At 37.3% G+C, this 26,321-nt stretch overlaps 2 protein-coding genes across 6 annotated transcripts in view; both read left to right on the forward strand.

Annotated features, from left to right (window-relative positions):
- The first annotated feature begins 2,395 nt into the window (after positions 1–2,395).
- Positions 2,396–15,152, forward strand: GCG (glucagon). Of its 2 annotated transcripts, none has more exons than XM_017836280.1 (7): positions 2,396–2,479; positions 8,075–8,175; positions 8,558–8,719; positions 9,588–9,641; positions 11,299–11,436; positions 13,530–13,673; positions 14,655–15,152. In XM_017836280.1, exons 2-7 carry the CDS (start codon positions 8,078–8,080, stop codon positions 14,677–14,679), a joined length of 621 nt encoding a protein of 206 aa, XP_017691769.1. In that variant the 5' UTR covers positions 2,396–2,479; positions 8,075–8,077; the 3' UTR covers positions 14,680–15,152. The 2 variants fall into 2 exon arrangements, with proteins under 2 accessions (XP_017691769.1, XP_017691768.1); XM_017836279.1 differs by lacking the exon at positions 2,396–2,479 and adding an exon at positions 3,108–3,203.
- A 5,164-nt stretch (positions 15,153–20,316) lies between these two features.
- Positions 20,317–26,321, forward strand: part of DPP4 (dipeptidyl peptidase 4) — an 80,855-nt gene continuing 74,850 nt past the window's right edge. For all 4 annotated transcript variants that reach the window (XR_001878296.1, XR_001878297.1, XM_017836293.1 and 1 more), the window contains exons 1-2: positions 20,317–20,404; positions 20,492–20,576. Coding sequence is in view for 2 of the 4 variants with exons in the window: in XM_017836293.1 (XP_017691782.1) it covers positions 20,399–20,404; positions 20,492–20,576 (91 nt within the window). In the remaining 2 variants the exon portion in view is untranslated. The remainder of the gene's footprint in view (positions 20,405–20,491; positions 20,577–26,321) is intronic.

A 26,321-nucleotide genomic window follows, 5' to 3' on the forward strand; every position in this document is an offset into this window, starting at 1 on the left:
TACTGAGATGATGGTGCAGGAAACTGATCAACTCCAAATGCAGTGAACCAAAGATACAGATTTTTTAAGGACTCCAACTGGATCTTGAAACATGACACTTTCCTGAAGGCAGGTCACTTTCAGGTTCTGTCTCTTAGTCTGACTCAAAGTTTTGTCTCATATGAGGACTATGATATAGAGGAGAGTGAGGTTGCCCTTGATTTTCGCTAAGAGCTGCCAACTAACTACTGTATTTTAAAACGTGAGAGGAAAAAAACTGAGTACCTATGCATATTTCATACACTTGATATAATTTTCTGCTTCTGTTTGGTAACTCTTGTTTGCTGTGCTCTTGAAGTATTTACTGTAGACTCGGTTTTGGCAACAGAAGGTTGCATGATTCTTGGTGGCAGTTCACTTCTTTCCTGTACTTTTTATTTTCTGTGTATCACTTGAAAAACAAATAACCAGTCACCTTCTAAATTCAACATGATATAGCCTCTCTAACAACCTGCCCAACTAGGTTCACTGAGGTGCTCTGTCTCATACTTTTTTCTGGGATCATTCTACTGTAAACAGGGAACTCTATATGACACAAGAAAATAAACTGAACTAAACAAAAAGAGGAAAACTGTCTGTTTCCTGGAGGAGATGACATCGTCTCACAATCTGTATTGCCTGTTTAGAAAGCTAAGTGTCTTTAACTCAGGGTGTAGAGAGAGAGCTGTAGCAATCTAAGACAAGCGTGTGTGTGTGTCCTCCTGGAGCAGAGCCGGTCTAAAGGGCCCTTTGATCCCCATCTGCTGCACTGCCGGGGAACTGCAGGGTCGCGCAGTGTGGCCTTTGCAGGAGACGCCGGACTGACCGGCTCCATGGACACACCGTGCCTCGAGGATGTGGTGCTGGGCTCACATTTAGACTTTGAAGTTTCATCCCCTACATAACGCTCATAAACTTTAAATAGAAAATAGATTAAAAAAAATAATTCTGAGATAAAGACAGCAAAGTATCTCAGTGACATCAGCATCTCACGAAAATAAGTAGATTTTGGGGTATGAGATTGTTTGGCCCCATCAGCACCATGTCTTAGACATTACACAGTTGTGTGCCTAGGGAAGGTTGGTGTATGGAAATGGTAATTCTGCTAATTTCAAACAAAAAATTATGAAAAGCCGAGTTTAATAATTATGTATGCAAGTTTGTATATTCTATGTCAATCAATGACTGGGAATCCATGACTTTGAACGGATGTGAAAAATACAATTAGAAGCAGGAAGAAAGAGGACATGGGTAAGAGAACATGTGGAAAAGAGAGGGAAAGAAGTAGTAATTAAAAAAAATGGGTAAAATAAGGCACTCAGAAATGACTGAACATACAAACAGAAGGCAGTGATGAGAGGAACCAAAGCTGTGCACCTAAATTTGTAGGAGCAGTATCAGTAGACACTTGTATTGCAGCTAGAAATGAAAAAAATAAACCATGAATCTCAGTAGATGAATCAAAGAGCATATAAAAATTATTCTAAAGAAAAAATTAAACTTGATTATGTGGACTGTGTAGTGAGACAATGTTTCCCTAAACATTGGTTGTGGTACTGTGGTACCACAACAAGGTATTTAGGCTAAAGATCTAGGAAAGATCCATTAAATTTTGCTTGCCACACTAACACTACAGTTATGAAGCTTATACACTGCCTTAATTGTATCATATGGGCTATGCCAATCTGATTATGGTCAGCCAGCAGGAAATTACCTCAATAAAGCAGATTCTTTGTTGACTTCAAGTAGCAGTGTTGGAGGAAATAAGAGGGTTTGTTGTGATGTGTATGCCTCGTGCCACAAATCAGACCATGGGACACTCCATACTGAAGGACAGGCTGTCATTCATGTTCAGTGAGATGTCCACCATGATTCCAGAACCTTCCCTCTACTGAACAGAACTGAAACTCAAGGTGGACTCCTTCATATTTAATGCATCTTCTGACTGCCTGGCCCCTCACAATTGTAATAATAATACTATTTAATTTTTGGTGTCCTTTTGCATTTTGCAAAGGATTATCATGATGTATGAAAAAGGTCTGTAAAGGAAAACTTCTCCAGCAGGTTTTTTAAGAGGGATATCTCTCTTCCTTCACTGCTGGGATAAAAGACCCATATTTATGACCACAAGTTCTTTTCAGCTGCCAGAGCCATTGACAAGTCAATCTCTCCTACCTGTCTCTTTCCTGACTCCCTGAGTCAATCTTTCTATCATCATCAGATGGCTGAACGTAGTTTTCTTTGGCAATGCTGCCCCACCACAACTATGAAATTGTCCCCATTGCTGAATGGTTTACATCTTTACATAGAACATACACAGATACAAAGCTCAAATCTGTTTTGGCTTTTTTTATTTTCCTTGTAGGGTATGGAAGTGTGAGCAACAGGTTTATCTTGCATAAATTTATAGGCCATTGTGTGAAAGTCAATTTATAATGAATGTTTGGCATACAGTTCTCAAGTGAGTATGAATTTTCATATAGTACCATTTACAAAATTGGAATTTTACAGCTAAGGTTAATCAAAACTTTTATTAAAATTTGACCTGTACTAGGCATTGCATGGTAGCCATCACTGCAGAACTTCACATCTCTTCGTGTTCGTTATATTGGCACAAGATTACTTGAAGAATCATTCCAGGGCTTTGAGGGAGTTGTATTGGTTATTGTTAACAGTCTATTAAATTTATAAACCTTGATTTAAAATTGATAAGTGAAGATGATGCTATTAATGTCAACAGAATCAGGATTCTAAGTGTTAAATGTGGCAAATCAGAAATTGGAGAAATTACTGCCTTAATCCAGGCACCTTTTGCCCACTGTTTGTCACATTAATGCCCTCCTGTTTGATATTTACTTCTTTGGACATTGCTACCTCACTCCTTTTGCAAATTCATGTTAGCATTGATGTCATAAAGTAAGCAGAGTGAATGTGTGAAATTGCTTGTAAAATCATCAAATGAAATGAAGAGCAAACATGATGACTTTTTTTTGAAAGTTGAATAAGGAAACTGTCAGCAATGATGCACTCCTGTAATGCTTACTAGAGCTGAACAGTATATATATAAGTCTGTGCAAAAGAGGCAGCTAGGCAGAGCTCAGGATCCTCAAGGCTTGCCATAGTTTCAGAAGAGAGAGTAGCAGCTCTTTCTGCAACTGCCACATATCACTTCAAAGTATAATAAGGTAAGATTTATATGAACTATCAGTACAATTTATTTGAGAAAGCTGAGTGCATTATCTGCATTGTGTTGCCCAAAGTTTGCAACAGAGGTGTAGATCTTTCAGCAAATTGGTGTTTTCTTCTGAGGTTATGCTCACTGATATTTGGAGTTAATGACATCATCATTTAAATCTTTTAATGTATGGAATTAGTTCAAAAGTGAATGATTTGAAAAAGGGAAATCAGCAGTTTGGTTTGTGGAATTAACTGAAATCAGGAAGATTAACCATGAGAACATGAAAGTCAAGCATTGTAGTAAGAATTTAAATGTCAGATACACAATTATTGATTTTTATATTTTTATATCCTTTAGTATCTTCTGTAGAGATATTTAATTAATGTGAGTTTAAAAATATTGACTCCTTAGAGATACTGCCTAAATATGAATCAACAAGGATTAAATTAGCAGCATGCAAACAAATTAAATGGGTTTATATAGACACTGATTTAAAACTGTCCAAGACCGATTGCCACTCCATCACCCTACAGATTGTCACTCCACTGCCCCACTTTTATTAGTTTGTCTCAAGCAACTATTATTTTCATTCAAATGAAAGATAAAAAAAAAGGAAATTTTATAGCACAGAAGTAAAATTAAAGTCTTTCAATAGTTATTGTGATTATTGTCTAAAATTTAATTTAGTCTTCCATCCTACTATGGAATTCCTTAGCCTAGAACTGTTGTATTTTACATAACATAAGAATTATAACATGGTAGGTAAATTGGATGTAAAGTACCCGAAAAAAGTACTTTATTTATAATTAGAAATCATTACTATTTGCAAGCAGTTTCATGTCAATAGAAATCTATTTTATTCATTCATACATTTTCATATGAAAATATTTCCTTTTGTACTACTGTAATGTTATAATTTGTATTTTTAAACTGGAGATAGATACAAATCTGACTTTTGAAAGATTTTTTGAAAACTCAATGAAATTAAGCTAGTTAAAATTGCACATAGGAACAAAAGATGTCTGTAGTAAAATATATTGGAAAAACTAGCAAAATCAGCTTGAGTAAGGAAATATTCAAATAAATGTCTGATCAAGATCTGAGAGAGGTATTTGCTCCATATTTCTGGTTGTTCAAACTGAGATGTCTTAAATTTTTCAATTCCAATCAGAAAGAAATAAAAACATTTTCATTAGTCTAATATGCATAGGAACAAAATTCATCTGTGTAAGATTAGCCGTAGTTTTCCTGCACCTTGACAATGAGATTCCACACTTTTTAGCATTATACACTGGTAACCTAAATAACTTAGAGCAAATAACACCTTTCCTCTGATTGGGAAATTAATTGATTAGCTGGCATAAACTAAGCAAATGTTATTTTGCTGATCATCTCTTTTTCTCTATAAAACATGTTTGTGTTATCAAGAAGAAAATTACAATTTTCTCTTTATAAACTGTAGCCTCTTTAACTTGTCAAAAACTGGTGTTGCTGGTTTGACTTACCAATAGCAAGTAATAAATGAACAAAAAAACCTGATTCTAAATTTTTTAAGAACATATTTGACAGGAGGTTAATAGCTTTCAAAAGAGCTTATTTCATTAATTAGGGTTCTCTTACTTGAAAATCATATTAATGTCAAAAACCTTGAAATCTTTCTTTTAAGTAATCTTCCAATTTGGATTCTGAAAAATTTAGAAAGAAGCTGAACATGCACTTAAATTTAAACATATTCTTAAGGGATAAAGTTGCCAGTGGGACTGTTCACATTTGAAAGTCCTATAGGCCTGAGACATAAGAGCTAGAGCCAAGATAAACTGAAATCACTGAATATCTCTTTACTGACTACAATAACTTTGAATTATTTTTAATAAGTTTTATATAAAGGAAAAACTTTTGATGTTTGATATTTCATTCCATCTCAGTGACTTGCGTTTATGGCTAATCTGGATCATGGTTTAAAAAAGCTACAGGCAGCTGTGAACTAGTTTTCTTTACTTTTCAGGCTACATGAAAGTCTACCAAACTGCTAGCCTTCTACTAAGCACAGAAAATTTACTTATGTATGGTATAATAATCAGACTTTATTTGGTGTCTAAGTCCAAGTCAACTCATTTACAGTCGTATCAACTAGTGTGGGGGTCAATCAAACCATTTTTGTGACCACAACAGTGTCATTTCCCAAAGAACCGGGAGAGCTTTTGTTCCATTGCTGGAAGCCTATGACATGTGAAATTATGCATTTTTAGTGATAAACATTGGATGTCAGTGTTGCACCACCAAATTACAGCTCCAAATGAAACAGTGAAAATGGAGCTTAATACTATCATTTGGGTTGTAATAAGACTGACTACATCACCGCTATGGTATATGCTGGTAAAATAACAGGGTATGGTATGTTCATGTGAAGGAATCAAATCTCATATACCAGGACATTGCACAAGGCAGAAATGAATCTTCATACACGCTGCTGAATAAATAAGCAACACTAGCAGTGGCTTCTGTGAAGAGAAGAAAACTGATTCCATTGCTTAATAGTAAAATCCATCAGAAAATCTTATATTTCTGATATTATTCATTAAGATTCTCTTAAAAATTTGGCCTCTCAAAGTACCAGTAGTGATACATTCTTCCTAACCATTGGTTATAATACCTGCTAGCAGTCAAGCTTTGCATCTCTAACTACAAGTTATTTTATAACAGATGGAAGAAACAGGTTTCATAAAAAATCTGCTATGAAGGGGCAGACTACTGGGGCAGAGTCGAAGTCCTACAGCAGTAAGATTTTTGTTGCAGGAATTTACTTTTTCAGAGATGTTCATATAGCCCCCTCATTTGCATTGCTCAGTGCAGAGGCAACTGTAATCTCCACCTTCACTACACATTATTCTCTCATAACTTTATTATGGCTTCCTCTAGGCAATGGTATACTTAAATTCAGCCTATTGTGTCAAGGCATTATAGTAGAGAATACATATATTTTCACTCAGATTGCCTTATTTTATAAATCATTGAATTACAGTAAGTTACTCCTCCAGTGGAGCCACAGAAGTTTGGCACAGATTACACTGGGGAGGGTGGGTTTTGACTTGGACTTACTTTGCAACCACTTTACTTCAATGCATTCATCTGTCCTATCTCCCTTTGTTTTTCAGACTGTGTCATAAACTTTCATAGGAAAGCTTAACAGATGGCAGAAGGGCTTTTTCAAATACACAAGTATCAGCCCAAGTAAATGATGAAATTATTCCCACTGCCTTTTTGCTGATGTGAACTCATTGCAACTTCTATTACCTTACAGCAGATTAATGCCGTGATCCATAATGATTTTAAAGTTAGAATGAAGGAGCATTTGCTGTTCATCATTCACTGAATGAGCATTTAGCCATTGAATGAATGGCATATTCAATTTGTGAAGGTCAAAATTACCTAACCAAATTTTAAATTAATTTTCTTTTATATACTTTAAGTGTTCCAAAATAATTAAATAAACAATATGTAGTACTTCAATTTGCAAGTAGATTTCCTCTCATTTCTTCTTTATGCAAAGCACTTTTGAGTCTATTGATAATAGACTCACAGTCCCTTTTGCACAGGGTTTTGTGAGCCTAAAATGAGTAGCATTTCTTTGTTCAACAGAACTTGTCCAATAAGGGATCATATGTCAACAGACTAATAATACTGCATTAAATAATGAAAATTGCAGCACACACAATTTGGGTATTAGAGAATGCCTTATTCCCATTGGAGACTACTAACTAAAACTTAAAACTGTACAACTTGCATGAGTAAACCAGTCACTAAAGCAAGTAAGGGAGTCACAGCTTGGCAGTGGATCACCAAAGCATTTGTACAGACTGTAATACTCTGGACTGAATGTCACATTAAAGTCAATGAGACTGGCCAAGTACAGTGAGCATGATGAAGACACATGTAATAATGTGGTCATTTCTGTGACACGGTCAAAGCCAAAAGATTCAACTGTAACAATAAGAATTATATCTGGGATACAATATTTTCTGCTTTGTTTTATTACCTTTAATATGAAGTATATACCCCATATCTCATATATCCCACAAAGGCCCATAATGGAAGCCCTTAGCTGAAATACAGTATTATGTCATTAGTAGGACAAACAAAACTTGACATTTCACATCATGGATTGAACACAAGTCAGTGTGTGGTTAAGTATTCTTTTTTTGCCTAAGGAGTCACACCTATTAACAAGTCATTATTAAGGCCAGAGGCCCACTGCTGCCACATCTGTTCTTTCAGGGGGAAAAAAAAAAAAAAAAAAAAAAAACAAACAAACAAACAAACAAACAAACAAAAAAGAAAAAAAAAACAAGCAAAAAACCCACACACACACACAAAAAAATCCCCAACTTTTAAAAGGAGGGTGCAGGGTGAGAAGGAAAGAATAGGGAGCTGCTAATGTGACTATCATTGACAAAGATTTGTTTTTTTCTCTAGTGAATGAGCTGGGGAAAAAATCACAGTCACACCAATACCCTTAGTTTTGCAATAAAACAGTATTACAGATCTAGTGCTTGGCATCAGCAGAACACGGAGCAAAGGAAATACCAGACCTTTATCCTCATATTGCAAAAGAAAGTGAGGATGCAGTTGCTCTCAGGTCTCCTTGCATTCTAGAATACACACTAGAGCCTAAAGACTGGAACAGAGACTACATCTTTTGAATGCCTACCCAATGCACGCAAGTGTCATCCACTGGACATGGAGCCCACCCTTACAGGGTCTTAATATATTTCTTCAAGTTTGGATGAGAATTAAGAATGTTTATTTTTTATGTAATTCATTCAGACATATGTAAAGATTATTACATTTTTCTTTGTTGCCTTACTTCTGTTTTGACAGACAATGAAAATGAAAAGCATTTATTTTGTTGCTGGGCTCCTTTTAATGATAGTTCAAGGCAGCTGGCAAAATCCTCTTCAGGAGACAGAGGAGAAATCAAGGTAAATTCTTAAGATCAAACTTCTAGAAATACTTGGCCTGAACTTTTTTTTTCTTACTGTTTGAAGCCAAATATACAATGACTTAAACACAGCTTTACACAGTGCTTAATCTACCATTGGAATTGGCAAATTTTTTCAATATTGCACAGCATAGCAGAGATGTTTTGAGTATTAAAACAATAGCTGAGTCAACCAAGAAGACTGTGTAATTGTGCAGTATCCAATCTGCTATATGGATCCATTTTACTAGACAACTAGTGATGAATATGTCACTTTCTTTCACTTTGTGACAGTAAAAAATAAGATTTTTAAAAGAAAAGTCAATGCACCTGTAGAACATACTGTGACCATTGCCAGTTAACAATGTCTAAACTTTTCACAGATCATTCAAAGCTTCCCAGTCTGAACCATTAGATGAATCTAGACAGCCGAATGAAGTGAAACGTCACTCACAAGGCACATTCACCAGTGATTACAGCAAGTACTTAGATACTAGACGAGCTCAGGACTTCGTGCAATGGTTAATGAGCACTAAAAGAAATGGGTAAGCACTTTGGTCACACTGAACTAGATCTCCATATACAGAACCAGCCAAATATCTAGCTAAGTTTTTTTGTATCAGCTTCCCATCACAGACCATGGATAATCCTTGAATAAATAAAGTATTTGAGAAAAATTCATATATACAATCACAGAATCATCTAGGTTGGAAAAGACTTCTAAGATCATCAAGTCCAGCCATTAGTATAATGTTTATGTATTATTAAAAATGAAAAATATGTGCAAAATCATTCAAAAGGACGTAGTTGAATCAAAGTGCAGTATCAGTATATATACCACCTAAAAAGATTATCTCAGCCTCTTTGGGGCAGATTGTTTCAGTGAATGAATTAAGTTCAATAGGAATAAGAGACGTATATATAACGTACAGGTCTGGGCCATTAGGCCTTAACAAAACTTTCCTATCCATGGATACTCTAATTCTGATGTTTCATTTGTGAAAAGGGAGCTAAAGTTTAAGTTTTGTTGTCCACTGGATACTTTACCAGTATCACAAGTATAGGTTGGCATGTTTTTTTAAATATACTTTGATTAAACACAAACTACCAAGCTGAAAGCAAGAATGATGTAAAAGCATGTCAGTCCTGTGTTCTAGAGAAAATCTGTCCACAGAATCAAAAAATCTATTACATTAATGCTTTTAAATTTCTCTGGAAGTCTTTAAAGTATAAAGGAACAATTTCTACACATTGTATTAATTTAAATTAATATGCATTAATATAATGAATATGATATTCATCTATCGATTATAGTTTTTTACAAAAACATGTAAATAATAACCAATAAAGGCTTATGCATGCTCTGCAGTGTACTGGTAGTAATGATCTAATGATTGTGGAATTACACTACAGCCAACAAGGACAGGAGGACAAAGAAAATGACAAAGTCCCGGACCAGCTCTCCAGGTATTCTATTTGCCACAACTTGTTACTCAAAACCAATCTGACCTCATTTTCAGTTAAACAAGAAAGAAAACAACTAGTATTCTTTACAACGTTACCATAGACCAAGATATATCTATGAAAAGATATTATCTCACAGCTGCTTTTCACAAGGAAAGAGGAAATGTCTCTATGTTATTTATTCCTCTACCTGTGTTCTACAGCTGTATACAGTGGATCCAAGGAATGCAACAGGATAAGAATACGTTTCAGAAAAGAATATTCCAAGTAACTGAATGGAGAATAACATAAAAAGAAAAACCTGGTATAGAAAAAATCTGGGAGGAAAAAAAAAAAAAAGAGGAAAAGAGGAGGAAAAAGTTGAGGAAAAGAGGAGGAAAAAGTTGAGGAAAAGAAAAACAGTGAGAAGACTAGTGAAAGGAAAATGGCCAGGCAACAATTTGCAGAGAGCTGATCAAACACGATGCAGTGTTCAGTCCTAAGCACTCAGTCCTATGTTACATAAACGACTCATTACAGAAAGGAGAACAAGACCTCCTGAAGGCCAGACTTTTATTTCTTGACTGTGGTTTTGAGAAAGAGTTGGGGGGACTGGAAATTTTAAATAAACAAAAGAGAAATGAAGCAAGTGTTTTTGCAAAACAGATTGAGATACCTATATTAATTCTTTCTTTTATCAGAAATTCCCAAAAAGATAGCCCAGATCACAAAGATCCTTAATTTCACAGTGTCAATATTAATAACAAATCTGTAGTAATGTTTCAGCTTCACTGAAACAGCATATCTGAACAAAATTAACATTTCATTAAAAATGTTCCAAACAACTCTAGTTAGCATGCTGATGAAAAGTGCAGATGGTACTAAATTAGGAGGAATGGTGAAATCCAGAGAAGAAAAAATAATAGAAGGAGATAGAGGCCCTGAAAATTGGGCAGAAATTAGCAAATTCTGAAATAGAAATGCTAGGGAAATTATTAGTGGAAAATATTCCATAATATGTGTACTTCTTAGTGCAGTTGGCCTTCCTAAGAGTCAGTGTGACATAATTTTTATGTTGTATCAGGGAAAGAACCACAATGAGGTCTAAGGAGGGAGAAGGCAAATGTCTTCAATAAGAAGGAGTTGATCAGGCTTGAAATTTTTCCAAGATTATGACTTGGTCAGAGTGATTATTAAAAGGGTGTTCAAAAACAACTCAAAATGTAAATTTGAAAGGAATTAAGTCTGAATGGTTTGGCTAAGAAATAATGAAGATGAAGATAGGAAGAGAGCTGAATGGAAATTTTTAGGTTAACACAAGAGGTAACAAAAAGCATGTCTGTATAATACAATAAAATTTCTTGATCATAACTAATTAATCTAGCAGAATACCATTCCAATGCAGCTATAATTGCTTTCTGCACCTGAACTGAGTTGTTCAGAACTAGTGCAGGAATCCAGACAAAACTGTGTTGCATACTACAGGCAATACCTTCAGAACTGAAATATCTCAAGAAAAAATATATCAAGACTAATTTGAGAAGCAAAAAAAACCCTCTGTCTTGTAAGAAATGCTAGTCTGATGAGTGGGAAATTTAAATCAATAAAGTTTTTATGAAATATTAAGTTCTTAAGCAGACCTACAGTATTGCAGTATTGTATTCCTACTGTATTCTTTCAGCAATGCCATCTCCAAGCGTCATGCTGAATTTGAGAGACATGCTGAAGGCACCTATACCAGTGATATCACCTCTTATTTGGAAGGTCAAGCTGCGAAAGAGTTCATTGCTTGGTTAGTGAATGGACGAGGAAGAAGAGAGTAAGAATCCATCCATTCCTATTACTAAATTTTGCCTTGCATTTTGGGTTAGAAATCATGTCTGATGAAACATTGATGTGTTTTTGATCACTCTTGCTGTACTTCATGTTTTTCTTTTGTAATAGAGGATATTCTGTGGGTATTCCAAATATAGATTTTAAAACAAACCTGCTCAGTATGCTGTTACACTCTAAAAGGTCAAGTTGTATTTAAGCTCAACATATCTAAAACTAAACCAGACTTTCCTCTACCTACCACCTTTCCCCCTTCACATAACATCGTTTGCAGTCTCTTTAACTATCATTGATATGATTCAAGTCAGTGTCATCTTAAATTACCTTCTCTTTTTTTCCCTTTTACCATCAACCTTTTCCTCTGCAATATTTTCAAGATTAAATTTTTACCAGCGTCATCAGCTGTACACCATGTGCTGGTGATCATTCCCAGTAATAACTGACAACTTCTTTTCCTCTTTCTATGCTCCTCAGAGTCTCCCCAAGTTTCTGCTGCCAAAATAACTATCATTTCCTATATTTTCCTTTTTAAGATACCTCTAATTCTTTTGCTATGGTTTGCGGTTTCCTGGACACAGTGCTCCTCAGTTTTTACCTACCATGACTGATTTCTTTCATTTCTATCTTGTTATCCACATACTCATTGCAGATTTCTCAATCCTTTTCACTTCATGTACTCATGACTTTACATCTTTTTTCATGATGGTCTTACACTTAGAACAGCATTACCTTCAGTCTCCTGCAGGGACCTTCTGTCTCATCTATTTCCAACCCTGCCTGGTTAGGAGCTACACCATGCACATGCCACTCCCCACCTTTTAAGTGTTCTGTACTTATTTGTGCCTTTAGACTGTAAGCTCTTTGGGGCAGGGATTCCAGTTCGTCCTCTGATTATATATTCTACCAGCTGTAAAGTACTATGTAAGTCTCTTGCACTATATAAAAGTAATAATAAATAATAATAATAATAATAAAATACAATCTGTAAGACAAGATTGTGTGTTTTAGTTAAGGGACTAAATAGGTAAAAAGTAAATTTTGTAAATAAAGACAATTTCCTGAAAAAAACAGAGTTAAATAAATTAGGTAAGCTATACAGAGAAGGGAAAGGCTGGTTCCTCTTCCTAGTGATGTTCAGATTTGCACTTGTTTTTCTGTCATGTTTTATTTTCATGAGCGGAATCAGGTATTTCTGTATCTGTTTGAGAGAAATACAAACTACTGTGATGAACTGAACTTAGAAACCTAGATAGACAAATGTAGACCAACCTTCTGCTTTCCAATATTTAGTATTATTTGTGGTTGAACTTGTGTACAGCCTTCCTTGAAATGAACCAGTCTGTCTTTGGACCCAGAGCCCAGTGTGCTTCAGCATCAGCCCACCTTAATGGAACTCATTAAAATCTTCCTATATTTGATGGCATGAAACGAAAGAGGAAAGTTTTCTAAATCAAAGTCTTGACATACTGGTTTTTCAGTCAAAAATGAATAGAACAAGGGTCAGGATCTGATTCTAAAAATAAAATGCTACATCATAGGATTTTTACAGCAAACAAGCACACAGATTTTATACAGGTGCTTTAACTGAGCTATTTAAACGAACCCCCATGCCCACCCCCAAAGAAAATTGCTTCTCTTGATATCTACATTCTTATGCAATATAACTGTAAGTAAATAACTAGAACTCAAGTCCAATTAAAACAGAAAAAAGTATGAAAATTTGACTATAATATTTTAATAGTGATACTTCTTAAATAACAATTCTTAGTAAATCTACTGATACCTAGTCTACATGGCATAGACATTGCACTGAGATATGTTTTTCCATGTACAGCTTTTTCAAAATTACTAAAGAGGAATTTAGACTCACTGGAAGGAACAGTCCTCTGTTTTGAAAATAATGCCTCAAAAGATGTTCTGATAGGCATCGTGCTGTACTGAGCCAGAATGTCAGGCTCAACCCTTAACTCCTTAAAATCACAGGAAATGTGCAGTGTATTAGAAACCTGTAATAAGGCCCTTTTAAATGGTTTGTATATTTTGATTTGCAAATTGATTGATAATTTCTTCCCTTTGAAGTTTCCCAGAAAAAGCTCTTGTGGCAGAAGAAATGGGTCGAAGACATGCAGATGGCACTTTCACGAGTGATATCAACAAAGTCCTTGATGACATGGCTGCCAAAGAGTTCCTAAAATGGCTAATTAACACAAAAGTTACCCAAAGGTGCCCGATTTTTATACTATACTTAGTATACTGGGGTTTAAAATGTATTTGTCACACATAAGGAAAATACTAATTTTTCTCTTAAGTATTGATGTATCTCTTACAAACTTTGTTGCAGACATTAACAAGGGTAAGACACTAAACTGAACTCATTCAAAATAGTATTTGCATTTTGTATCAGTGGTCAACCTCTCTAATAGTTCCCTATTTAACTTGAGAGGAGCTTTGCCACTGAATGTTGCCCAAAGTAAGGTCATCAAATTATTGAAAAATAAAGCTCTGCTTTGCATGGGCATTATAAAACCAGAAATATTTATTGGTAAAATTACACCAAATTGCTTGTTCTTTAAAGACTGTGATATAAAACACTGCCTTAAAACGTGGCTTGTTATTAGGGAACAGTAATCTGAGTTCCTGAGAGTTAACTGTGAAGAACTCTGCTTTAGTTTGCCTATATATAGGCAAGATGTTTTCTATGTGAGCTCTGTGAACAGGTTAGTATTTAAGAATTATTTGTTAAAATCAACTAAGCATTTAAAAATAATAAAATGCCAACACGAGGCACATGTGAGTGGCCAGATTTTTTTAAATGTTGGATGTCCACTCTGTAAAATTTAATTACTCTTAGTCTTTGCACTACTGAAGCACCCAAAATGACTAGTTGATCTTGGAAATCTGAAACGACAAATATTTTCAAGGTATAGTTAAAATACAGTTTTTCTTAACATGATACTATTTTTGTGTTTGTAGTTCAGCATTGAAGCAAACAATTTAGGAAAATAATCTAATAGAAAGTACTACAAAGTTTTTCCTTTAGGAATAATTGTTTTCAATCTGTTATTAGAGAGAGGCATTGACAGGTCTGTGGAACTAACATCTGCTCACTCTTAAACAAAAAAAAATACGTTCCAAACATATTTCATAAATCTTGGGAGAATTAGAATATTTCCTAATTGCTGCTGCTTTTTTTTTTTTTCCCAGAGACCTTCTGGAAGAATACCAGTAAAAAGGCAGAATAAAATGGGATAAATGAAGATCTTCATTGCATCAACTGCCAGTTATTAAGAGATTCTGAAATCTGTATTCTGTCATTTACATTTGGTGTAACAAAGCTATGTCACCTTGCATGCCAGGAAATAATTGTACTATAGTTTAGTGTTGCCAAAGGTTTATATATGGAAAACCTGATACCTAAGGGATGGTTTTCTTAACCGTTTAAGACTGTGAAAGTTTCATATCTTCATATTTTCCATTTACTAGGACTAAAGTAACTCCATTTATATTTAATGATAAAATTATTTTTCTAAAAAGTTTACTTCTACACACAAATAATTCAATCACCAATTATATGTGTTATTCATGAGGAGCTGGCAGTTACAAATGCCTGAGAAGTGAATATCCCTCTTAAAACCTTTGTTATAAAAAGGCTAAGCTTTAAGGATATTGAATTATAGCCTTAAATAAATTTTTTCAAGCTTCTTTCCTGTTGACTTTTCATGGTATATCCCTTGTGCCTCTTTACACTCCATTTAATTTTATTCTAATATTTTAGTGTCACTGAGATCTTGAAAGTGGTTTGTTTGGAATGACAAAACAAACTTAACATTTTGTTCTGTCACGTTTTCCCTGTAATGATTCCCAGGAAAGAGCTGTGTGAACTCTGAGTTACCTTTAGTTGACAAAAAAATCATGTGAGATGAAGCTAGAGAAGGAAACACGACTGAAGAGACAATTATTCTTAGTAAGTATAAATTCTGGTTTCTCAGCAAAAGCAGGAGGATGGCTTTGAAAAACATTAAGTGCAATATACTCAATAAGTGGTGAAAACTGCCACATAATTTCTTCAAATTTTATAAGATTTCCAAGTAAACCCAACTCAAAAGGCCCCCTAATCTGAGTTGTATTCTTTCCTGCCTTCTTCCTCTGAAAACCACTTTGTCCATCATCTCTTGCATTTAGCAACATTGTTTGGGACTTGTCAGCACAACTGTCATTTCAGTAACCTGTGCCTTCTCCAGCACGGTAACAGAACATTTTGCATGCAGATCTCAGCGTTCCCAGCAATCCAAACGCTTATACTCTCAGCTGGCCAAAGCATGGCTTTGTAGGTATGATTGTAGCTGCAACTCTCAAATAGCCACAGGTGCTGTTACATAGCTCTTACTTCCAGTGACTACCCAAAACTCCTTTTCTCCCCTTGCTATAACAGCAATACAGCAGGGATCTATATTAAAATGTCCTAAAGGGCAAGTGTTTCAACAGAAAGCCAATGGGCTTAGCAAGTATCAAGTAGAAGTTGATGTGAAGCAGGACCGTTGCTGAATCAGAATTAGCACCTATAACTTTTGCTAGGAATAAAGTGTTTGTAAAATGAGATTTTTAAAAGCATCTGAAACTCTCAGTGATCTAGAATTTTTAGAAAAATACTAGACTGTACTTCCAAAGTGCTACAGGAATTAATATATTGTAGTTTCAGATCAGGACTGATCACATCCAACTTGGCATCTGGAACAGCTTCTTGACAGCAACAGAAAGCTGTTCTAAGATCCCAACTTTAAAAATTAAAACTCAGTAGAACTTTGCAATAAAAAAAACCATAGTAGCATCCAAAATACCACTGGAAATTAAAAAAAAAAAAGGGGGGGGGTATGTATACATATTTTACATATTTGTTGCTTATTTAATCCCATTTGTGTTACAATGGTTTGAATCCAAGTGCCTCTGGAACTAAAAAAAATCAGTTGTACACAGTTGGATACACACAGTCCAGGCTAAAATGGTACTAACAACACAAAGCTTCAGTTTCCATAGACTGAACAATTGTCTTTGAAATGTTTTATTCCATTATGTCCAGAATATTTAGTGCTCTGAAGGACAGGATTCCTAAGTTACAAATCCATTTTCCTGTGATGTCTGTCACCAGGGTATTTGAGCTCCTCCTGGTGATGGCTTTGTCAGCTATGAATATACTGGATTTTCCACATTTTTAAAAATTGTATGCTTTAGGAGCAGAGGGGTATAATTTAATTTCTCAAATTTATGCCCCATGTCTGGAACACAACAAAAACATTTAACCTTTAATTTTCTAAGTCCCAATCTAGAGCATGAATCAAAAGAAACCCTTTCTTCAGAAGAGATGAAGTTGAGCTTGTAACCAGAAATTCCAAACACATGTTTTAGCTCAACGAGATTAGGATTTACATATCCTGAAATCACAGAGCAAGTCCACATGGGAACAATCATGAGTTATGTGCCAGATGTTTCTCATACATGCTACATGAAATTCAGGGAATGGTACAAATATAGGGAGAAATAAGTTACAGACACTTTGTCTTTACTACACAATAGCTAGAGTCCTCTGCGTATCTGCACATGTGCTACCTATGATTTCCAGGTGGCCTTATATTAAAAAGTGTTCCCAATATTATCTCTTTTATTAACTGGATTTTATTTGCTGAATGTGCAGCATCCTTCCTCTTCCACACTATTTATTAAGTATCTGGAAAAATAAGCATAGTGAAGTAAAAAAAAAGACAACTGGGATTAATACAAAAAGAAATTTACAGAAGCCTGAGGTATTCTAATCATTAAACTGCGCTCTGTGGACATGTGGTGAAAATCTACAGTTGCCAGAAAAATAATTTGATAAAGAAAAATACATAAACTTGAAAGAACTGAATGAAAGCTGCTACTAGCCACATTGAAATGGTTGTCCCAGTGACACAATCACACAAAACAGGATTTTTTCTCATTAGCTTTCCTGATTTACAGTTAACACTCTCTTCACAATCCTCTCAAACAGAACCAGTGCAAAGACATATTACAAAACTTTCCTTATACCATTTCAACCTCAAATGCAAAGAAAAAATAAAAATTATTTCATAAAAAACCCCAGACGTTTTTAATATATTTGTAGACACTTCTAGTCCAGCAGAACTTGAACACTCCACAGTGCTAATAGCACTTTTGCCTTCTCTTCCTCACAGCTCATTTGAAGTGCTGTGAATCTGTACAAAACTTTCTCCAGCACATATTTTGTCTCCCATAGCCACACATGGAGACACCTGGAACACATTATTGCACCTGTAAAGTAGACTGCACACATTTTATTCACAAACAATTTTTCTTACTCTACAGAGAGCTTATGTTTTCCATTTTTCCTGTTTGACTTCTCCAAATATTTCTGGAGGAATCAAATGTATAAACAGACACATAACAAAGTTTTAAGTTTCACTAGAGGTCTGAAGGAGACATTGCATCTGGCAGGTCTCTCAAGTGTTTGGGAAAGACAACCTTCAGGCTGAAATCTGTGTTTTTTTCTTTCTAGTAAATAGATCTTTGCGATCATGCAACTTCTTTATGAATACACTTGTGTTGAGCATACAATATGATGAACAGCTACAGCTTCTCAAATTTTGTCATGTAGCAGCCACCACTGGTTATTCATTTGTTTAATCTCTTGGCATCATATTAATATGTATTTGATTGCAAAAGAACACCATGGTATTAAGTAACTTGAAATATTTAGCTGGAGGAACTTTTTAAGTCTCAGGCTATCACAAAGGACAATCTGACAGAGCATCAGAAGCACAACCATAACAAATGATCAGAGAGGAGGAAACAGATTTTTTTCAAGGTGTAAAGAATCACTGCTAGAAACTATTGCAACTAAGCGGAAAACATATTCTGCTATACTGACTCTTACGATATCAGTGAGGTGGTTCTGAGTACAGATTCAAGTCCCATAAGTCTCTCTGGCATGACCAGAGTCAGAAGTAGTGTAGATTATTAACAATGTGATCTAGGTACAGGAATCCAGATTTGCAAAGGCACTTAAAACTGTGAGCCCACTGAAACAAGCAGAAGCCAGGCATATATTTTGCCAGCATTGGTCTCTTTTCCTCTTTAGAATTTAGTACTAAGAAGCATTAAAACCTTGCAGATAATCTCTCTCAAAATTTTATTAATCTGCAATTTGGCTATGAAAACCTTGGTACATTTTATCACAAGACTGACATAATTTGACCATGTTATACTTTGAGACACTGTGATGATCACTACTGAAATGTTCAGGGGGGGGGGAAGAAAAGGCTAGATTGGCTGAATTATACATATGTTGTGATTTGTACTCACCCGGAAAAGGTAAATTCACCCTGGAGTGAGGGGTGGTGGTTTTGGGGTTTTTTTTAATTGTTGATAAGACTAGCAAGTGCAGTATATATAGCAAGTGCAGTATATACTAGAGAGATATTTAAGTGGAGCTGTAAGATATTCTGAAACACTGGTCATGCATCTCACAGCATATAATGAGATACTAGTTTGAAAAGTAATGTAAAAGACTGCCACTTCACTGTGATTTTACTTTATAGTAAATTTATAGTAATTTTATAGTAAAAATTAGCTAGCTGTAAAATTGCAGCGTGTTAGATCTTCAATGGTAAACTTACACTGACCTACCTGGAATCACTGTCAGAGCAGATTAATGGAATTCCTAAGGTAAACTGATATAGCTACCATAGTGCAAATTCATAACTAGTAGCAACTGCTACCTTCAAGGGGAATGATATACAATAGTGACCAAGAACATCATCATGTATCTAGATAAGTCTAATATCTTCCATATATACTTATCTTTACTGTTTGTAAGTACTTTGGGTACTAAAGGAGATTTATCCATCACAAAAAGTTATTAATCCACTTCCAGACAGTTTGCTTAAGAAACAGCAGCAAAATACTAAATACTGTGCTCCATCTGCATGGAGCAAGGAGGAACAAAGGAACAATTAGCATAAACTTACTGAAAGCTCTTACAAGTATTTTGAAGGTAAGACTAAGAACATTTGCTGTTTCCCTTGACCTCTCTTGCTTCAGCAGATCATATACTTTTTCTCAAGTTGTAAAAAAACCTGCACCTCTCTCTGGTAACTGTTAGTGTTCTGCAAATAGAGGGGGGAAAGCTAAGATAGACAAAACCAAAGGCACCACTTATAATTACTTTTTTCAGGGTAGAATTCTCTTAAAATAATTCCCTCAGCTTTTTAAACAATCAGAAGCTTTAAAGTTTGGGTTCACAAGTTATTCTATCTTTTCCACCAATTAGTCCTACCATCCCAGCACATAATCAAAATTCTCCTTGGAAATTGAATTATTTGATGTGATAAACCAAGGTCCTCTTCAGTGCTAAATTTTAAACTTTCATCGTACACTTCCATTTTCTGGTCTTCATTTAAAATCCCAATTTGCAGACTTACAAATCTATCTCCAGTGCAAAACAAATAAATATAAGCCCTTCCTACAATTTTATCAGTCCTTTCATGACTTGATTGCCAGAGAAAGAAGTTCAGAGAGCAGAAACTTTACAAGAAATGCTGGTGTTATCAAAGCATTGGGCGCTTTGCCACCAGCGTTTGAAGGCATTTAATTTCTGGGCCGTTATCTGATTTCCGACAGAAATCCCTCCAGTGTCCCAAGTCCCTCCTCTGCCGCGCACAGCTGTGTCTCCGCGCTCCAAGGGTGTGAGCTGACGGAGGAACCGCCGCTCAGACCGCAAAGCCAGCAGGAAACCCGGGATCTTGCACAACTCCCGGTGCCTGCCGCTCCCAAGGCAGCCGCCCCCAGCCCCCGCCCAGGCGCCGCTCCCGAGCAGAGCCGCGGGCAGCGCCGGGGCTGCAGAGCCACAGCCCGCCGGCACCGCTCCCACCGCCTCCTCCGCTCCGCTCCTCACGATGCCGGTGGGTGAGGGAAAAACGGGGGGGTGGGGAGGCGGCAGCGCAGGAGGGTCCTGCGCGACCGCCGCCTGACGGGGCTTCTCCTTTCAGAGCTTCCTGAAGTGGCTGCTGGTGACCGTGGGGGTCGCCGTCGCGGTCGTGGCGATCACCGTGCCCCTGGTGCTGCTCACCGGCAGTGAGTGCGCGGCGGGGCCGGGAGGGGCGGGATAGGGAGGGAGGGGGGGGCTCCCGGCGGCCGCCGGGGCTCGGAGGGGGTCCGCAGCCGCGCCGCCCACGGCAGCGGGGGGAAAGTTTCGCGGAAAGTTTGTGCTGTAGAGAACGGGATCCATAAAACTGGAGCTCCTGAGTCCGGGAAACTGGGAGGTGCGTCGCCAAGAGGGCGTCTCACCTGGGAAGATAGTGGGCGCGGGGAGAGTTAAAAAGACCGTTGATCTCCCCGTGTGCGCTGGTAATAGTTATAATCATTATCGTTTTCAGCATTTTCTGTTCTTATTGTGGCCCCAGGCTGTTGAACCAGCCGTAAAATGCCAATTAGTCATTTTTCTGGGGTGTATTGAAGAGATAAGATTATATTCCCTCTCGTTTGCTGTGTTTGCACTTTTGTTAATGCCACTGAGTGATGTTATATAAACAGCACAGTTACAGAGGTCAGAAAAGTAGAAGAAGATTTGGAATGCAGTTTTGGACTCTGATCGGTTTGTACTTTTCAGGTTGCCCATGTGGCTCTGGATGTTAATATGAAACAGCATTAAATCCTCATTAAGCAATGCCTTGCTTCCAGCTGGTAGGACAGAGCTGCACCTTATTCTCATTTTGTGTTCTTACGATTAACAGCTGAGCAGTTGCGATATGTAGAATCAGCACTGCAAACTCTAAGGAAGTGTTTTCTAGACTAGACCTTTGGTGGTCCACCAAAGGTGCACCCCAAGATGCGTGAAGATGCCTGTGCTGATCTTGACAGTGTGTTCAGAAATGAACACAGCAATTTTTTATGTGCACAGAAAGTTCTGGTGGGTTTGTTGTATGTTATTTAAAGAGGTGAAGCTTGTGTCACTAGTGCTCAATAGTCACTAGTGCACAATATAGCATAACTTACATGAAACTGTTTTGCAGTTCAGCTCTATCAGTATCTCAGTCATTAAAAACTAGATTTTTGAAGTCCAGATATCTGAATTACATACCTTCTGGGCTAAAACTTTCATCAGTGGATGCTGACTCCCTTTTCTGTTATTTTTTGGGCAGCTTTTTGCCACTTATCTCAAAAAAGCAGGTTTTTGAAATGACAGAAAATGCTCTGAATTTCACAAGTTGGGAAGAGCAAGAGAAAGGGTCTTGATAACTTATCAGATGGATATGTGTAGGCATAACACCTAGTGAAAGAATTCAGTATGCAGGCCTGAACTCTGCTGAAGAGATGGTGCTTGTCTATCTTGGTGCCAATTCTATGTCTTACTGTGAGTCAGATGGGTTTTCTTCCTTCTAGCATAGGAATTCTTCTGCTGTAGAAGTGGCTGCAATTCAGGACCAGTCACTCAGTTGTATAGTAAATTCATTCTACTTCAAAGAAACACTTCTGTTGTATGATATACAGAATACCACCATGCTGTCAGCCTTGGCTTACATCGTTCTGGTTGTAGGAAAACGAGGCAGTCTTTTTACTGTTGGCTCAAATTAAGACATAGGAAATTGCCTAGCATGCCCCAGTAGTTCACTAAGTCTCTCTGGATAAAGTATGGATTGAGATGGAGTGGTCCCAGTTCAAAAACTTAAATTCCTGTCTCTTCCCAAATCAGGCCAGCAGTGACATCTGAATAACAACTGTGACCATTGTAATTCAGGATCTGCAGGGTGCTTTTGAATCTTTAACTGTGCTAAACAGATGTTTTCTGTTAGCTGAGGGTGTATAGTTGGTGTTCTTATAAAGTAGTAATTTATAGGTTAGAGCACTTAATGACTGACAGTTTGATTATATGGTTTTTATTAACAACCATAAGGGCATGTAAGTTAGCTGAGGATGCCTCCTGGGCCATACAGGTACTCGCCTGAGTACGAAATGAAAATGGCAAAATTACATTTGGGATGAGCAGAGCCCGCATGACTGTGACTATGTGGGATCAAAGTCTGCTCTGATAAAAGTCTTTATAATTCCAATTAAGTCTTTATTTCATCCCAGTTGTTCAAGCATTGTGCAGGGAGTGAAAATGCTGATTATTGATACAAACAGATAATTTCGAGTTTGGCTTTCTTACATTTGGTGTGCAACTGTTTTCCCTTCCACACTTCTCAATGTACTTCCCTGTCATAAGCTTAGTAGTCATGCAGCACATAATTAGTTTGATAAATGGGCTCCAGTGCTGTGAAAGGTTGTGCAATTTTGCCACTCCAGAGGAGTTCTGGCTTGTTGCCTGGCCTGTAGGCCTGGCAAGTAGAACTTCTGTTTCTTCTCTTGCAGCTGTTTAGCATGGAGAAATACTTCAGACTTAAATTTGCAAAAAGTCTCCCTAATTTTGGGTGCAGCCCTTTGCTATTTACCTTGAGGGTCTTCCCAGCCAGAACTCTGCACACTCTGTTTCCACTGCCTATTTTGACACCTTATTTTATATTTAAAACCACATGTGACTACTTTCATCAAACGGTTTAACCTCAAAATAGCCTCGGGGGTTGTATTTGAAGTCCGTTGACTAAAGCATTGTTATGCTTTGAGGTGCTATCCAACAGGTGACTATGGGTAACAAGTGGTTACCTTTAAAGTATGAGTTTTTTCTAAAAAATTTTTGGTCTGTCCATGATGCACTTACCCATTTACTTTACTTACTTTCCATGTAAAAGACAGATTGAAACATCCCTAGTCCGTGTACCCTTTATCTCTTCTCTAACCACAGTTCTTGTTCTTCTGGCCAGCTGGGCAGGAAGTCCAGGAGCAGGAGTATGAGCAGCAAATGCTGAGAGCAGGAAGGAGACAGTGCAGTATCATTCTGCTGCCATGAGAAGTCATAAGTGGCCTTAGAGTGAGGTGTCCTGTACAGCTGGTACGGCTTCCTTCACTCACAGGTCTAATTCTCTAAGGGTGAGATATTCACTAAATGAGAAGGTCATCACTGTCATGGTTAGGTGATACTGTTTCTGCATCTGTGGTCTTCTAATAGAAATGTGCCTAGAAGAGGCTGGAAAGCGCAGATAATGACCTTAAGGTGTCTGAGAGTTCTTCGTGAGTCTGAAAAGATAGGGAATGGAAATGTTTTCCTGCTATATGTCCTTGACTTCTGTCACTGTCATTTAACTCACTTATCTACCCTAATTCAAATGTTGAGTAATATCACACTAAAAAAAATTATCAGCAGTGGATTGCTATTTACAGAACTCTTCTGCTATTTTTATTTCCTTGCTTTGCATGAGATGAGGTAACTTTGAGAGGGATTCCAGAGCTATTGATTACAAAGTTAATGATTACATCCCTCTGGGATAGTCTCTGCAGCCCCGCAGAGTGGCTCTTGGATGAACTGCCCCAGGTGCTCACTCATTGGTTGTGGTCTCTCCTGAATGTCCTGTATCAGCTCTTGGGTAAAATTCTGAATGAAGTGAACCTTTGGCCTGACACAGCAAAGTAGTTTTTACATACTTTTTTTCTGGAAACGTACTTCAGATACTTCGTCACATATCTCAGGCAGTAACTGTGGGCTTGAGTGTACATGAGGGGGAAGAGTTAGAGCACTTTTTTACACATGTTGGAATACAAATGAGGGGGAATAGGAAGGTTTGGAAAAACTAGCCTGAAATGTCTTTTACTTTTCTAACCACTGGATCAATTTGGTTTCTCTTGCATCTCTCCTGCTGCTCCTAAATTACATTCTTAGACAGCAGATTATTCTCACTCTTGTTCTGCTGTCGCTTTAAAATTGAGATAATAATTCACCTTTTCTGATTTTTAGCATCTCTCTATCCCTGTCTCGTTATTGCTCAACATCATGCTTGTACTTGTCTTTCTCTTTTTGTGTTTTTTTCCAGTCTCTCTCTTGGTAGTGGTGAACATGCAGTAAAGCTTCTATTATTCCTGCTTTATATAGTTTTCCATCACTTTAAAGTTGGTTGCATAATTTCATACACTTTTTTTTTTAATTATTATTACATATGGAAATTATTAAAATGCACCTTGACACCCGGCAATAAACAATACATATACCAAAAGTAATTTGTCAACATCTGTAGGTTTTGGTATGGTGATTATCATACCATAACCCTTACACAATAGTTAACTTCTTGTTTACTTTATAGATGTCCTGGTTGTGGCTGGGAGTCAGGTAATTTTCTTCCTAGTAGTTGGCACAGAGCTCTGTTTTGGATTCAGTGTGAGAATAATGTTGATAACACACTGATGTTTTGGTTGTTGCTAAGTAGTGCTTACTCTAAGTCATAGACTTTTCAGTTTCCCAGACTTTGCCAGTGAGCAGGTGCACAAGGAGCTGGGAGGGAGCATGGCCAGGACACCTGACCCGATCTGGCCAACGGGATATTTCATAGCATGGAATGTCATGGTCATATAAATGGGGGGGAATTGGCTGTGAGATGCCGATCACTGCCCAGGGACAGGCCCTGGGCATTGGTCAGTGAGTGGTGAGCAATTGTATTGTGCATGACTTGTCTTTCTTGGGTTCTTTTTCTTCCTCTCTCTCCTTTTCATTACAAATATTATTACTATTATTAGCAATATTATATTTAACTTTAGTTCAATCATTAAACTATTCTTATCTCAACATATGAGTTTTATCTTTTTCTGATTCTCCTTCCTATCCCCACTGAGGGTGGGGAGGAGAGAGAGGAAGAAAGCGAGTGGTTGAGTAGTACTTAGTTGCCAGCTGAGGTTAAACAATGTCAATACTTTACACCTGCAGAAAGGGTGACGTATTAATAAAAAATTCCAAAATGGAAACAAAATTGTTTAACAGCCTCATATGAGTACTACTTACATAAAAGGTTAGAGCCTTCTTCCCAGAAGGACTTACTTATATTTTTGCTGTTGTGACAGGGGTATTATGGTGTTATTATTTCCAGTATATCACTATGACAGTAGAAATATGTATGTACTGCCAGGAGTGAGAATAGGATAGAGATGAATCACAGAATCATTAAGATTGGAAAAGACCTCCAAGATCATCAGGTCTAACCTTTGACCGAACACCACTTTATCAACGAAACCATAGCACATCCAGTCATTTCTTGAACACTTGCAGGGATGGTGATTCCACCACTTGCCTGGGCCCTTTCCAGTGCTTAACCACCCTTACGGTGAAGAAATTTTTCCTTATGTCCAGCCTGAACCTCCCTGGTGCAGCTTGAGTCCATTTCCTCTTGCCTGGCTACAGCCTCATTTCAGATAGTTGTGGAGAGGGATAAAGTCACCCCTGAGCCTCCTCTTCTCTAGGCTAAACAACCCCAGCTCCCTGAGTCACTCCTTATAGGACATGTGCTCCACACCCTTTACGAGCTTCATTGACCTTCTCTGGTCACACTTCAGCACCTCCATGTCTGTCTTGAATTGAGGGACCCAGAACTGGACACAGGACTTGAGGTGTGGCCTCACTAGTGCCAAGTACAGGGGGACAATCACTTCCTTAGTACTGCTGGCCACATTTCTGATACAAGCCAGGATGCCAGTGGACGTCTTTTTCTGCTGGGCAGCTTTCCAGCCAATCTTCCCGCAGCCTATAGCGCTGCGTGGGGTTGCTGTAACCAAAGTGCAGGACCCAGCACTTACTAAACCTCAGACAATTGGCCTTTCGCCATTGATCCAGCTTGTCCAGATCCTTTGCAGAACCTTCCTACCCTCCAGCAGACCAACACTCCTGCCCAGCTTGGTGTTGTCTGCGAACTTACTGAGGGTGCACTCAATCCCTTCATCCAAATCAGCAATAAATATATAAAA

Source organism: Lepidothrix coronata, unplaced genomic scaffold (assembly GCF_001604755.1).
Source record: "Lepidothrix coronata isolate B3197 unplaced genomic scaffold, Lepidothrix_coronata-1.0 Scaffold274, whole genome shotgun sequence".
In the NCBI taxonomy this organism is placed as follows: domain Eukaryota; kingdom Metazoa; phylum Chordata; class Aves; order Passeriformes; family Pipridae; genus Lepidothrix; species Lepidothrix coronata.